The sequence below is a fragment of the Sceloporus occidentalis genome, unplaced genomic scaffold (assembly GCF_023333645.1).
Source record: "Sceloporus occidentalis isolate IW3139 unplaced genomic scaffold, rSceOcc1.0.p SCAF_1, whole genome shotgun sequence".
In the NCBI taxonomy this organism is placed as follows: domain Eukaryota; kingdom Metazoa; phylum Chordata; class Lepidosauria; order Squamata; family Phrynosomatidae; genus Sceloporus; species Sceloporus occidentalis.
The window spans coordinates 165485877-165497746 of NW_028316981.1; the positions used below are offsets into that span (position 1 = coordinate 165485877).

An 11870-nucleotide genomic window follows, 5' to 3' on the forward strand; every position below is an offset into this window, starting at 1 on the left:
TGACACCACTTTAACTACCATGGCTCAGTGCTATGGAAACATGGGGTTTGTAGTCTGTTGTAGAACCAGAGATCTGTGACAGAAAAATGTCTTACAAAACTACAAATCCCAGAATTCCATAGCATTGAATCCTGGCAGTTAAAGTGATGTTAAACTGGATTATTTCTGCAGTGCCGATGCAGCCCTAAAATGGCAGTACTACTCCTCCATTCCACAAGTCTGTGAAGGGGGAACAATTCTAAGATTTACAGGGCCCAAACAGACAAGCCAAAATAAAGCTGCTTTGGGTCCCTTTGGAGGTAAATGATGCATATGTCCTAAGAGGCTGGAAGCTGCACCAAAGCCACGCTCCAGACCTTTATTTTGGCCTGTCTGTTTGGGCCCATAGTGTGAGCAAATAAAGTGAAGTTTGCAGTCAGTTTTTCCTCAGTATGGTTCAATTATTTGTTTACACATTATTGCATTTCTCTATATACTAATATACCGTGATACATTGCTGAAAAGAGAAAGGCAATAAAAATATCATCTAGAAAATAAAAACTGGAACAAAAGAAAGTCAAAGCATAGTGTTCTTCAAACCATGTAAATAGACATCTTAAATTAAGTAAGATCATGCTGTATTTGTTCCATTTGCTAAACAGCTCTGGGATGGGGGATACCATTCTTTGCTGGGAGAAGGAACTATATGAGGGCACTTAATGGATTTCTCTTGAGAGTTGGTTCTATAAAGAAGATGCTACCACAGAAAAGGGCATACTCTACCCCCCCCCCTTCCCCAATCTGATTTTGGTCAGCTTATGGTCACACAGAACAAGGTCACTTCTTCGAAAATACAGCTTTAATTCCTATAGAGACAATCAAAGTACAGCAAATAGAAAATAAGTTCCTGGTTTGTGGAGGGCTAGCTTGTAAGTTTTGCACATAGCACTCTTTCTGGAAGCATCCAACAGGGAACAATGAAATGTCTTTGCTTAATGGACCTTTCTCAAGAGAATGCTTGAAGCCTTTACTGTCACTGAACCGCTTCCTCCTCTCTGCTTAGGTACAAAGCACAAGACTATCCTGGAAGCACGCAGCGGCTTGGGGCCTATCAAGGCATATCCACGCTTGAGCCCCACAGCTGGAGGGGAGCCAGGCAGCCAGGACCCCAGCGCTCAGGAGAGAACCTTCCACTGTGAAATCTGCAATGTCAAAGTCAACTCGGAGATCCAGCTCAAACAGGTGAGGGATCCAGGCACAAGATTAGGATGGAGTTGCTTTCTAAATGGGACCTCCTGGCTCCTAGGAAGCCGGCCTGATGAGACTGCTCAGTAGCCAGGGTGGTTACTGAACCAGAGCTCAGTCCTGAACACCTCTCTCACACACATCAGCGAACAGCAACGAGTTGCCTGCTAGAGAAGACAGTGCCTCTGAGACAAGGCAGAATGTGTGGAATTAAAGAACACAAACATTTTGTGTCAAAGCTTCCAGGAAATCCTATATCAGGATTTCTCATTTCTGAAATAGAAGCACTGGCTATAATCCAAGTCACTCAGCTGTCTCAAGTGACAAAAAAGGTCTGACTTAGGTTGAGGGCAGTCCTGTGGGGGACAGGTCTGACCCATTTTTATTTATTATTATTATTTTATTCATTTATATCCTGCCTTTTCCCCAATACTGAGATCAAAAGTAGCTTACAAATGATTAAAACCAGTAGATATTAAGAGCATAGACAAAATTCAGTAAACGGGAGAGAGAGCACAGGAGCAGGGGCAGTATCAACAGTATCTCTCCTAAGTATGTCCTGGATCCCAGAAGGATAGTTAATCACTAGGAGATAGATATAGAAATCCTGTATATACTCATACATGAAGTTTAGAAATTTGACTCCAAAAAACCTGAGTCTACTTATCCACGGGCCAATGTAAGTACTGTTAAGTACTCATAAAAAAGGAACCATCCATTGGTGAAAGGGAAGAATGTAACTTGTCCTGGAAGCACTGGTCCACCTCTACTTTGCATCCAGCCATTAGTGTGAGCACAAACAGTTTTGTCTATCAGAATTTTGTAATTTTATTTCCTTTAGGTCCTTTGTTACATGCCCCTAAGTTTTACCCTTGGTTTACCCATGGATTATATCAAAATCCATAATTTTGGCTCCAAAACCAGCCCTCAACTTATACATGAGGTCAATTTATAGTTGAGTATATATGGTGGGTATAAATTTGGATATATATGAGAAATTATTAATAGACAGGACAAAAAAAATAATAAAAAATGATCAAAGTATGTGTATTAAAAAGAATCACTAGAGTTAAGACCATTTAAAATTCTTCAAACAACAGAATATATCAGTGGGGCACATATATGCTGTCAAACAGCTTCTATTCATTTCAGTATTCATATTAAGAATGGGAGGAGTGGTAGAACTGGTCTGCCATTGGGACTTTTTACCACAGGCATCAAACAGTCTTGGGCTAGTCCCACATTGGAATATGGGCTTGTACAGCTGTATATATAATGTACATGAGCGCATAGAACATTAGAAGCCCATAACTGTATTCAGAGGTGACTCCAGTGAGCACATTGGAACTTCAGTCTTGTGAGTTCTGCACCCATTATTATATTAGAGATGGTGGCAGGTACGGTGGAAAGGTCAAAGGAGGGTGCCAAGGAGATCCCTTGGTTATTCATCTAGTTCTTCCGCTTTGGTTTCACAGCACATTTCCAGCCGGCGGCACCGGGATGGAGTAGCTGGGAAGCCCAACCCCTTGTTGAGCAGGCACAAGAAGCAGCGAGGCATGGCGGAGCTGCCGGTAAGTGGGGGCAGACATTTTCCAGGGTTAGTAAGGAATTGTATTCAACTTCCTGTCTGAAGGTAGCAGAGAGAACTATTAGCTGAGAAGGCTTGACAAATGGAATTCACATTTTTTAAGGTGGGATATTGATGATGATGATGATGATGATGATGATGAGGATGAGGATGAGGATGATGATGATGATATTTATTTGTATCCCGTCTCTCCCTGTATTGGATCACTTTGCACTTTTCTGAAATCTGCTTTCAGCTGTAAATCATGGCCCACCAGCAGATCTTCACAGCTGAAAACAGATTTGAATCTGGATTTCCTATGTTGATGATCACTGTCTTCCTTTGATTGTCTCTGATCTCTTCAAATCGCTCCTTCCCTCCCTTCTCCTCTCTCCTACTTTCTCTATTTGCAGGGTTCCCTGGCCTTCCCCAAGGAGCTTCCTAAGTCACTGGCAGCTGGTTTGCTGCCCAATCCACTGGCTGTAGCAGCTGCTATGGCGGCAGCTGCTTCCACACCACTGACGCTTCGACCAGCCCCAACGCCACCGCTGTTGCAGGGCCCGCCTCTGACGCATCCACTCCTGCGCCCAGCTCCGGGGCCTATCCGAACTGCACATGGACCCATCCTCTTCTCGCCGTACTGATGCCGCCCATCCACCCACCTGCCTGCCACAGTCCTGGGACTCCTGGCACCACTGGATCCGCCCCCTGGCAACTAGCAACCAGTCCTGGCAATGTAACACGGCGTCCAGTCCCATCTGACGGGAGCATTGTACTCCCTCTTTGCCCCTCTTTTTTTTTTTCTTTTTAACTGGAAATGGAATTCTTTTTTCTGAGAAGAGGAAAGAGACAATCCCACCCTTCCGCATACACACACATACACTGCCCCGTTCTCAACCCTGATTTGGGGTCCTGGCCAAATCTGCACAAGTGCTGGGTTCCCCCACAGGCTGAACCGAGGTGTGTTCTTTGTGTGTGTCCATGTATGTGTGCACGTGTATCCGTGTGTGTGTGCATATATGCGTGTGTCAGTCACATCTCCTGAGGTACGAAAGGGTTGGGGAGCGGCTTGGCCTCTCCAGGACTTTGTGGAGCACTAAAAGGGGAGGCAGTTCTGGTACCTCAGGGACTGATCAACAAGCCATCTCTTTCCATCCCAGAGGTAGGGGAGGGGCATGCTCCCCCCTCCTACCCATACAAGCCATTATCCACTTGCACTGAGAGGTGGGGTGTGTATGTGTGTGTGTGTGCGGGACAGAAGATAGGGCCTCCATCAAAAGAGCCCCTACTGCAATAATGCTGGCCGGCACCTCCATGTACATATCCCCCCATCCTCCCCACTTGCCCTTCCCTGTGCTGGCCCCCTCCTCACTGCGCTTCCATTCAATGGGGTTCTCCCCCAGCCCCCCACAGAGCCCCCCACCGCTGCACCATGACAAGAGACTAGCAGAGCAAGTACTGTGCTCCCATAACCTACCCACCCACTTTTCCTCTTGCACTAAGAAGCAGATGGACTGACAGGCGTCCATCCATCCAATTGTAATTATCCCATCTAGAGGAACCATGAGGCCTCCCTCCTCTGAGCTGAGACAAGTGCTTGATCCCATCACCTAGCCTGGAAACAAGGAGATGGTCAAGGGCTCTCCTTCATGTAGAAGGGCAAGGAGCACTCCTTAAGAGCCACTTGCATCTCTGTCTGCTTGTAGACCTTTCCTTTGGGCTATTTGTGCTGTTGCCACGGTAGCATAACATCTCTCTTTCACCTCCCCCCTTTTGCCGAGTCTACATAATGTGGATCCCCATCCCTCCACCCTTTTCTGAGTGGGTGGAACAATAACCAAGAAGCCAGTTGTTCGTTTCCTAGAGATTAAGCAGCCCCATCTTTCCAAAGCCCAAATTTACCCGGAGTACATAAAATTCCAATGTTAAATTCCTTGGCACACATCCTAGTTGGCGCCTATCAGGGAGTGTGTTTGTTTGTGTGTGTGTGTGTGTGTGTGTGTGTGTGTGTGTGCACATTTGCATGTATTGATTAATGGAACAATGGACTTTTCTCTCCCTCGTTCTCTCTTTTTCTGTCTTTCTGTATCCTGCCCGCCCATCTTCCCTCTTTCTTTCTCAAACACACACACACACACACACACACACACACACACACACACACACGTACAGAGTTTCCAATCTTCCCAAGCAGAAGTAAAATGCAAGGCTCCAGACAGACTAACCCAGGGAGGAAGGTCTTCCATGCCATGGCCAGTGCACTGGCCGCACTACTCTCCCCTAACCCTATGCCCCTTACAAAACTGTGACTGAAGTTCAGAGCAATAGAGACACTGGCGTGTTGGGGGGGGAATGGGACTCACCTTCCCCCCCAACTGGCATGAATCACGCCAGGCCTGCCCCATGTTACCTCAGTCCTTCAAGCCCACAGGGCAACCTATTCCTCTCCGTCCTCTCATTCTGTCCGCCCCAGGTGTCTTGTTCACCCCAGAGTGTCTGTCTCTCTATCCACCATCCGTTTGACCATGCTAGACTCACCCTGCCCTGCACCCTCTCTCTTTATTGCTGACACCAATGCCTTTCTGCTACATCCCATATAGCACCTTTTATTCCTCTTCCCCCCTCCCCCCGCCTCTCCCACCCTTGACAACAATAAAAGAAGTGATAAGGCTCATTCACGCCTGCATTCAGTCTTTGTGTCTGTCAGGGATTTCTGGGCTTGGACTGGAAGCATGGCTTCAGACTGGGATCACTCCCAGTAAACTAGAATGGACAAGGCATTCATGTAAGGTGTAGCAGGAGAAAGGGGTATGGTCCAGGAATATCTGTGACTGACAGACAAGCTGAAGCCACTGGATTGGTAAGGCCAGGTATCAGTCCTGAGAGCAAGAAGTGTTGCTCTCTGTCTTTTCCAGCTCAACAGACAAGTGTATTTTTATTTCTCCAACTCCACTTAACCTCGAGGGCTATTACCTAGAAAGCACACTCTGAGTCTCAGTTTGGGTACAGCCACCTATAATCCCATTCTGGCCTTGATGGTGTCACTGTGCATAATGCAGTTAGATCAAGGGAGAGAGGGAACTTTCAGTGAAAGAAATGTTCCTTGCCTGCCCCTAGCAGCCTATTTGTGGAAATTGTCAATGAAGAATTTGCAAAGCTGCTAAGTAGAGCTCAGCCAGCTCTGATCTACCCAACTCGGTTCTTGCACTGCTTTCATTGTTAATGCCACTGAATTAGAGACTTCAGTGTAAAATTCTTTCTGATTTGTCAAAAAAGTAGGAACAAAGGATTCTAACCCCCCCTCTCCATGTGAATTCTATTCAGAACCATTCTACACATTATGATATGAATGGGTTCATGATGATACAGATCTAGAATGTGTGTTTTACTTCTCAGAATATGTCTGCAACATTTGCAAGGAAGTGCATGCACCTGAAACCTTATGTTTTAATTGATGTGCACCTGTTCAGACAGTTAGCTATGAAATGAGTCTCAGGGCGAGTTCAACTGGTCTGCCACCCTACATCGGGGATTGAGAAAGTGCAGCCTTCCAGGTGTACCTTCACCATCAGGCTGCCTAGACTTGAAGAGCGTTTCTGTCCAACAACATCTGGAGGGCCACCCCTACCTACATAGAATGGTACTCAAGAGGCAAGGTAAGGCCACTGTCAGTGGAAGCAAAATTTGAGTATCACAGGGTTGGATAATAACACAGAGAGAACAGTCAGATGGCAGATTCTCTCATGCCAGTGCTGCCCAGATTAACAAAAGGATAACATGGTGTTTTGTTTGTTTCATTGTTGTTTATGCTGGAGAACTTCCCATTGGAAAGTGTCTTTTGCAGATAAAGTTGCTTATTCACATTTTCTGCCTCATAGCAGAAAAATAGACCAGCCCTGCAAACAGCACAGATTAGTTCAGGTTTGATTCTTAATCCTCCTTTTCCTTTTGAGCAAGTAGGGACGGTGGATTAGGAATTGTATTGGGTCCAAGTTTCCATCTTAGCAGTTCCTGTCTCCCTGCAGTTCATGTCCAGAAAGCTGCAGATCTATGTAGGCTGGGTATATAAGTCACATAATGTGCAGGGTGTCCCAGAACCATTTCCTTGGGACAAGTCATATGCTGCTAGCTGTACAGTGCAGTAAACAGGAAAGGCTCAGGGAATGAAGCTGCCTCTGGGCCTTCAACTGTGTATAGTCAGCCCTATGTATCTACAGATTCTTTATCCACAGTCACACATCCATGGTTTGAAAATATTTTAAAAATACATCATTTCCAAAGAGTAAACTTTGATTTTGCCATTTTATATAAGGGACACAGTTTTACTAGGCCATTGTATTTAATGGGACTTGAGCAACCATGGATGTTTGTATCCACAGAGGGCCTGGAACCAAACACCAACAGATACCAAGGACCCACTGTACCTAACAACAACAACAAAACATATTTTGCTCACTGACCATTTTCCCTTTAAACACTGCTAACTCCCAACAGCAGGGGGCAGAGGAATACATGCTTTGCAATGGAATTTTTTTATCCTCTCACAGGAGGACATCTTTGGATGTCCAGGAAACCTGATTGCAAGATTTCTTGTAATGCTCCTACAATGGGACTGCTCCTCTGTGACGCTTTCTCAGTCTTTTACTCAGAAACTTGCTGAAACAGGTGCTTGGGACTAGTGAAAAGTGAAATGGCTTTATCAAACATTCAAAATGACATGGAGCCCAAGGTGAGACAGACTCCAAAGTTGTGTAGGTGGATACACAAACAGTTTTATTAAACAGCTGAACTCAGCGTGTGATAAAAATTCTATGACGGTGTGATGCAGACAACTGACTTAGCAAGTGGTCAGATATCTGTAGTCAAGTTAGTAGTTGACTACTGCCCGATTTTTCTTATGTCAGTGATGTATCTGAGGCAAGGATCAGGCTGCTAAGGTAACAATTGCCCACCACATACACACTTCTAGATACCTAAAATAGCAAGCAGGAGAGAAGGGTGGTCAAAGGGCACACTGCCATGGCTGAACTGAAGGTCCCACTGCTATATACTATGAGCCACTGCCTTCAAGCAATTAAAAGTTTGCAGACTACGCAACTGACCTGTGGAACTCTGTTGTTAAATGGGGTGGCATTAGCTTAGGTGGCTTTCAAAAGGATTATAGAAAGTCAGGGGTTCACATATAACTGGACTTCTGGCCAGGTGAGAGAGAGAGCAGGCTGGGCCCTGAAGATGGTGAGAAGGAAAGGAAATGGGTGACAAGGCTATCCAGGCCTCCTACAATTAAGCGAGTAGATTTTTATGGCAGAGCCAGCATTCTAAACACATTGAGGTACTATAACCTGAAATCAGGGTGTTGCTAAATATGTACTACTACTAACAACACAGGTAAGTTCCAAGCAGAAAAAATCCACAAAGTTCCACAGAATTCCACATTGTTTTACTTTAGAGAGGTAAATCCAAGCTCAGCCCAAGGTTTGAAACAATAATCAGAGTTTTAAGAAGCCTCCTTCAAGTATCATGCAGCTGCAGCTGGTTAAGACACCTAGCAGTGCATTTATCTGCCCCCCCCCCAAAAAAAAAACAACATGCCATAGGTACAAACACTACTGAGTGTGATGTCAGTAGGATGGTGAATCTGGTTCAGGCTTTTGTCTGAAATTTAAAGGAGCTATCCAAGGCACTGTGTCCAATTCCAAAAATAGCTGCAGCACCTTGGACTGCTTCTAAAGTTCAAACTAAGACAAAGTGGGCCAATTGACGTTGGTGCTGCCCACTGCCACTGCCTGGCTGTGCCTCTTGAGATTTTGTTCTGCAGTGGGAGATGAAGCAGCTGCTCCCATCTAATATGTAATGGGACTTGAACATCCAGGGATTTATATATAATGCATATAATGGGACTTGAACATCCACGGATTTTGGTATCCACAGGGGATCTTGGAACCAAACCCCAGCAGATACCCAAGGCCTACTGTTCATGTTCGGTGTCTTCCTATTGTTCCCTCGGCTTCCCACATGTGTTGTGCTACACAGAGTTCCCTGTGGTGATGAACAGCAAAGCTGACAAGAGGCAGGAGTGTGTGTAATGAGGAGGAGTAGCTGTGGTTCTCACTGGCTGTCACTTTTAGATGTTGTTGCAGTCCAACACCCCTCCACCTGAGTCAGCAAGGCCTTTTGCAATGGGAGCTAAAAGCCCAACAGCAGCTGGAGAACCAGAGTTTCCGTGCTGGTCTCCCCAACCTTGCCTTTCCTCCTTTAAGTATGTCCGTTTAGCATAGCTTCTCTCATTCCTGTTAATTTCTCCTCTCCAAGGAAAAACAGCTCAAGTACATTATATAAGGAAGCTCCTCTTTGCATGTACAGAGTACATTTGTTCACTACTCAGGAAGGCTAGCTTTCCCTATTTCTCCCTCAAGGAGGAACCAGCTCCAGCACAGATGGCTTGCAGGCATGTGCCTGGGTCATACACACACTCTCCATCCCCAAAACAAAGCACTTCTTCCTCCTTGACAGCCTTCTGAGTGCACTGTCCAAAAATGCTTTTATAAAGCTTATATAGCTAAGGGCGGTGTTCCTGTCCTTCCGCTAAACCCTTTTTTGCCAGGGTTCTTTTCTATCTGACAGTCTCTAGTGAGGGCCAAATGAGGTGGGAGGGAGGACACTTCAGAACTTCACACAACCTTCATGTCACTGTTCCTAGTCCGGCTCTTGCCCTCCCGGCCTCCACCTGCTGAACCTCCTGGAATGGAAATGTAACTCAATTTCCCTTCTCCCCAGATATCCCAGACAGAATGCCTTGGCCTTCACAGACGTTAGATCTGGTGGAATACAATATGCTTGCTATATTCAGCTGTAATGCCCTTCCTCTCCCTCCCTCCCCATTCCTTGGGGATTTTGAACCAAGCAGTCCTCCTTCTTGGAGATAGACCAAAACTACACTCATATCTTTATTTGCAACAGGCTTCATGTTTGCTATAACCAAGAGACATTTTAGACAGAGCAGTTCTGTGTACAGACACTAATACTGTACAGGATGTTGTGTTGTGATGCATCATATTGGATACAGCTGTGTGAAAGCTGACCGTCTATATGCAACAGGATGTCCCAGTAAGCAGCAGGGTTTTCCCAAGAGTGAATATATACCAAAATACGTATGTGCCCATGAATTGTATGGGAGTGCATCCACTGTGACCCATGGGTAAAGTGTCTTTGAAAAAGCAAACACTTGAGCTGCATTCTCCTTTGGGTCTCATTGCAGTGTAATCTCCATAGGGGCCATGTGGTGAGGGGAATGTCATCATGAACTCCACAGATTCAGCAGATACAAAAAGCACTGAGGACTCCAGATTCTTTGAAACAAACATTCCCATTATGCAAGAAGAAACACATGGGAAAGGCAGATTGCATGGGATGGGATGCCTGTAGCCTAGTCAGCTCTCAAAACAGTAATCCGATCAGTCCCTTCTGGTTCCATATCTGTGGGTTGCTGTGATTTTGACCAAGAGATTTGACCAGCCAGTGCAGAAAAGCTGTGATGCTTGCCACCACACCATTTTAAAACCAGTCGGCATTGTCTGCACATTGCATAATATCTGACACCTAAGCCAGGATCAAGCATCTTTCAAGCCTTCAGAGAGGGGGGTGTTCCTGTCCTCTTTTCTTTTTAAGAAGCACGTTTTCATCTTTTTGAAAGCATGTCATTGTCACATTATAGTAAAAGGTTTTCTTCCAATCTTCTATCATCACAATGACTATTCTAATATAATATAATTCTGTTTTTCACCCAGTTTACAGAAAAATCCATCCCTTTGTCATCTTTTATCTGATATATCAAAAGCATTTTTCCTCATTATTGCAGGCAATTGCTGTGCCTTTCCAGTGAGGTTGCTAATTCAGTTTATGAAAATCAGCAAATATTTTGTAAGAAAGATTTAATTGTTCCTTGGATGCCATACTCAGGATATTGAAAGGCAAGGCTTACACACATGCTGACTACGGAACAATATACCCAAGAATTGCCCAAGAAATTTTATCACCTGAGGCAAAACAGCAAATGGTTGATGTATGCACACACAAACACACACATATATGCACACATGTGTGAGTTAAGATGCATAGTGCATGAAATATTTAAGATAGAAAATCCCACTTATAGTACCTCCCTTCCATGCAGTGTAAAAAAGTACAAAATATTATATTAAAAATACAGAAATGTGTTGCCTGTGGTGCCTGTCTCACTTTGTCTAACAGCAGGGCTGCTCTGAACGTATTTAAACATAAGAACAATTCCACCATACATGATTAAACTTTGCACACTGTGTGACATTTGCAGCATCTAAAAGTGTATCACTGTTTAACCTTGCAGAAGTCAAGTGTCAACAACAGACTTAAATTATGCCAAGCTTCTCCACAAGATGAATGTCAACCAGATGGATGAATGTAATAAAAACTGAATGACTTGTGAATTATTCTTCAAATGTTATGTAATACAGCCATGCCTATGTTTTTATACCAAAAGTATTTACAAGAGTATTTCATATGTAAATCCGAGAATATTCATACATTCTTCCTACCAATCTTCCCTGCAAGGCTTCACATTGTGTTAAAATGCTCAGTTTATCATCTACCACTAATTCCTCTAAGACAAAATGCAAAACTCCAAAGGACAGATTCTAGAGTGACATTTACTACTGTACTGTAATTTCAAATTAGTTTCCTTTAAGGTAATTCCAGCAAATCTTATGAGAAAAATGTGTTTTTTTTTTCTACCAAGAGAAGTGCCTTTTCCACTACCATCTAAAATCAGCATAGAGAATTGAGTCTCATCTACTTCATCATATTTCTGTGGTTTACCCAGCATTACAACAAGATTTGTTTAAAACTTTGCAGTCCCATTAATCCCTCTAAAAGAATTGGGACTGACATTTGTTTCGACCAAACACAAACACCGGATTTACTCTGAGGCATGCATACAAAATTCCAATAATTTTGAGAAGACTGGAGGCACAAAACAACCATCTAAAAATATAAACGTCTGCATAACAAAAGCTGTAACAATTCTATTAATCATAAAGGATGA

At 44.2% G+C, this 11870-nt stretch overlaps 1 protein-coding gene across 6 annotated transcripts in view; it reads left to right on the plus strand.

The window, feature by feature from the left end:
• The window catches only part of ZNF385A (zinc finger protein 385A), a 290379-nt gene extending 284914 nt beyond the window's left edge, over window positions 1-5465 (plus strand). For all 6 annotated transcript variants that reach the window (XM_089480976.1, XM_089481003.1, XM_089480985.1 and 3 more), the window contains 3 exons: window positions 1043-1221; window positions 2700-2795; window positions 3205-5465. In XM_089480976.1, coding sequence (XP_089337102.1) covers window positions 1043-1221; window positions 2700-2795; window positions 3205-3435 — 506 coding nt within the window. In that variant the 3' untranslated portion in view covers window positions 3436-5465. The remainder of the gene's footprint in view (window positions 1-1042; window positions 1222-2699; window positions 2796-3204) is intronic.
• Window positions 5466-11870: the final 6405 nt, after the last annotated feature.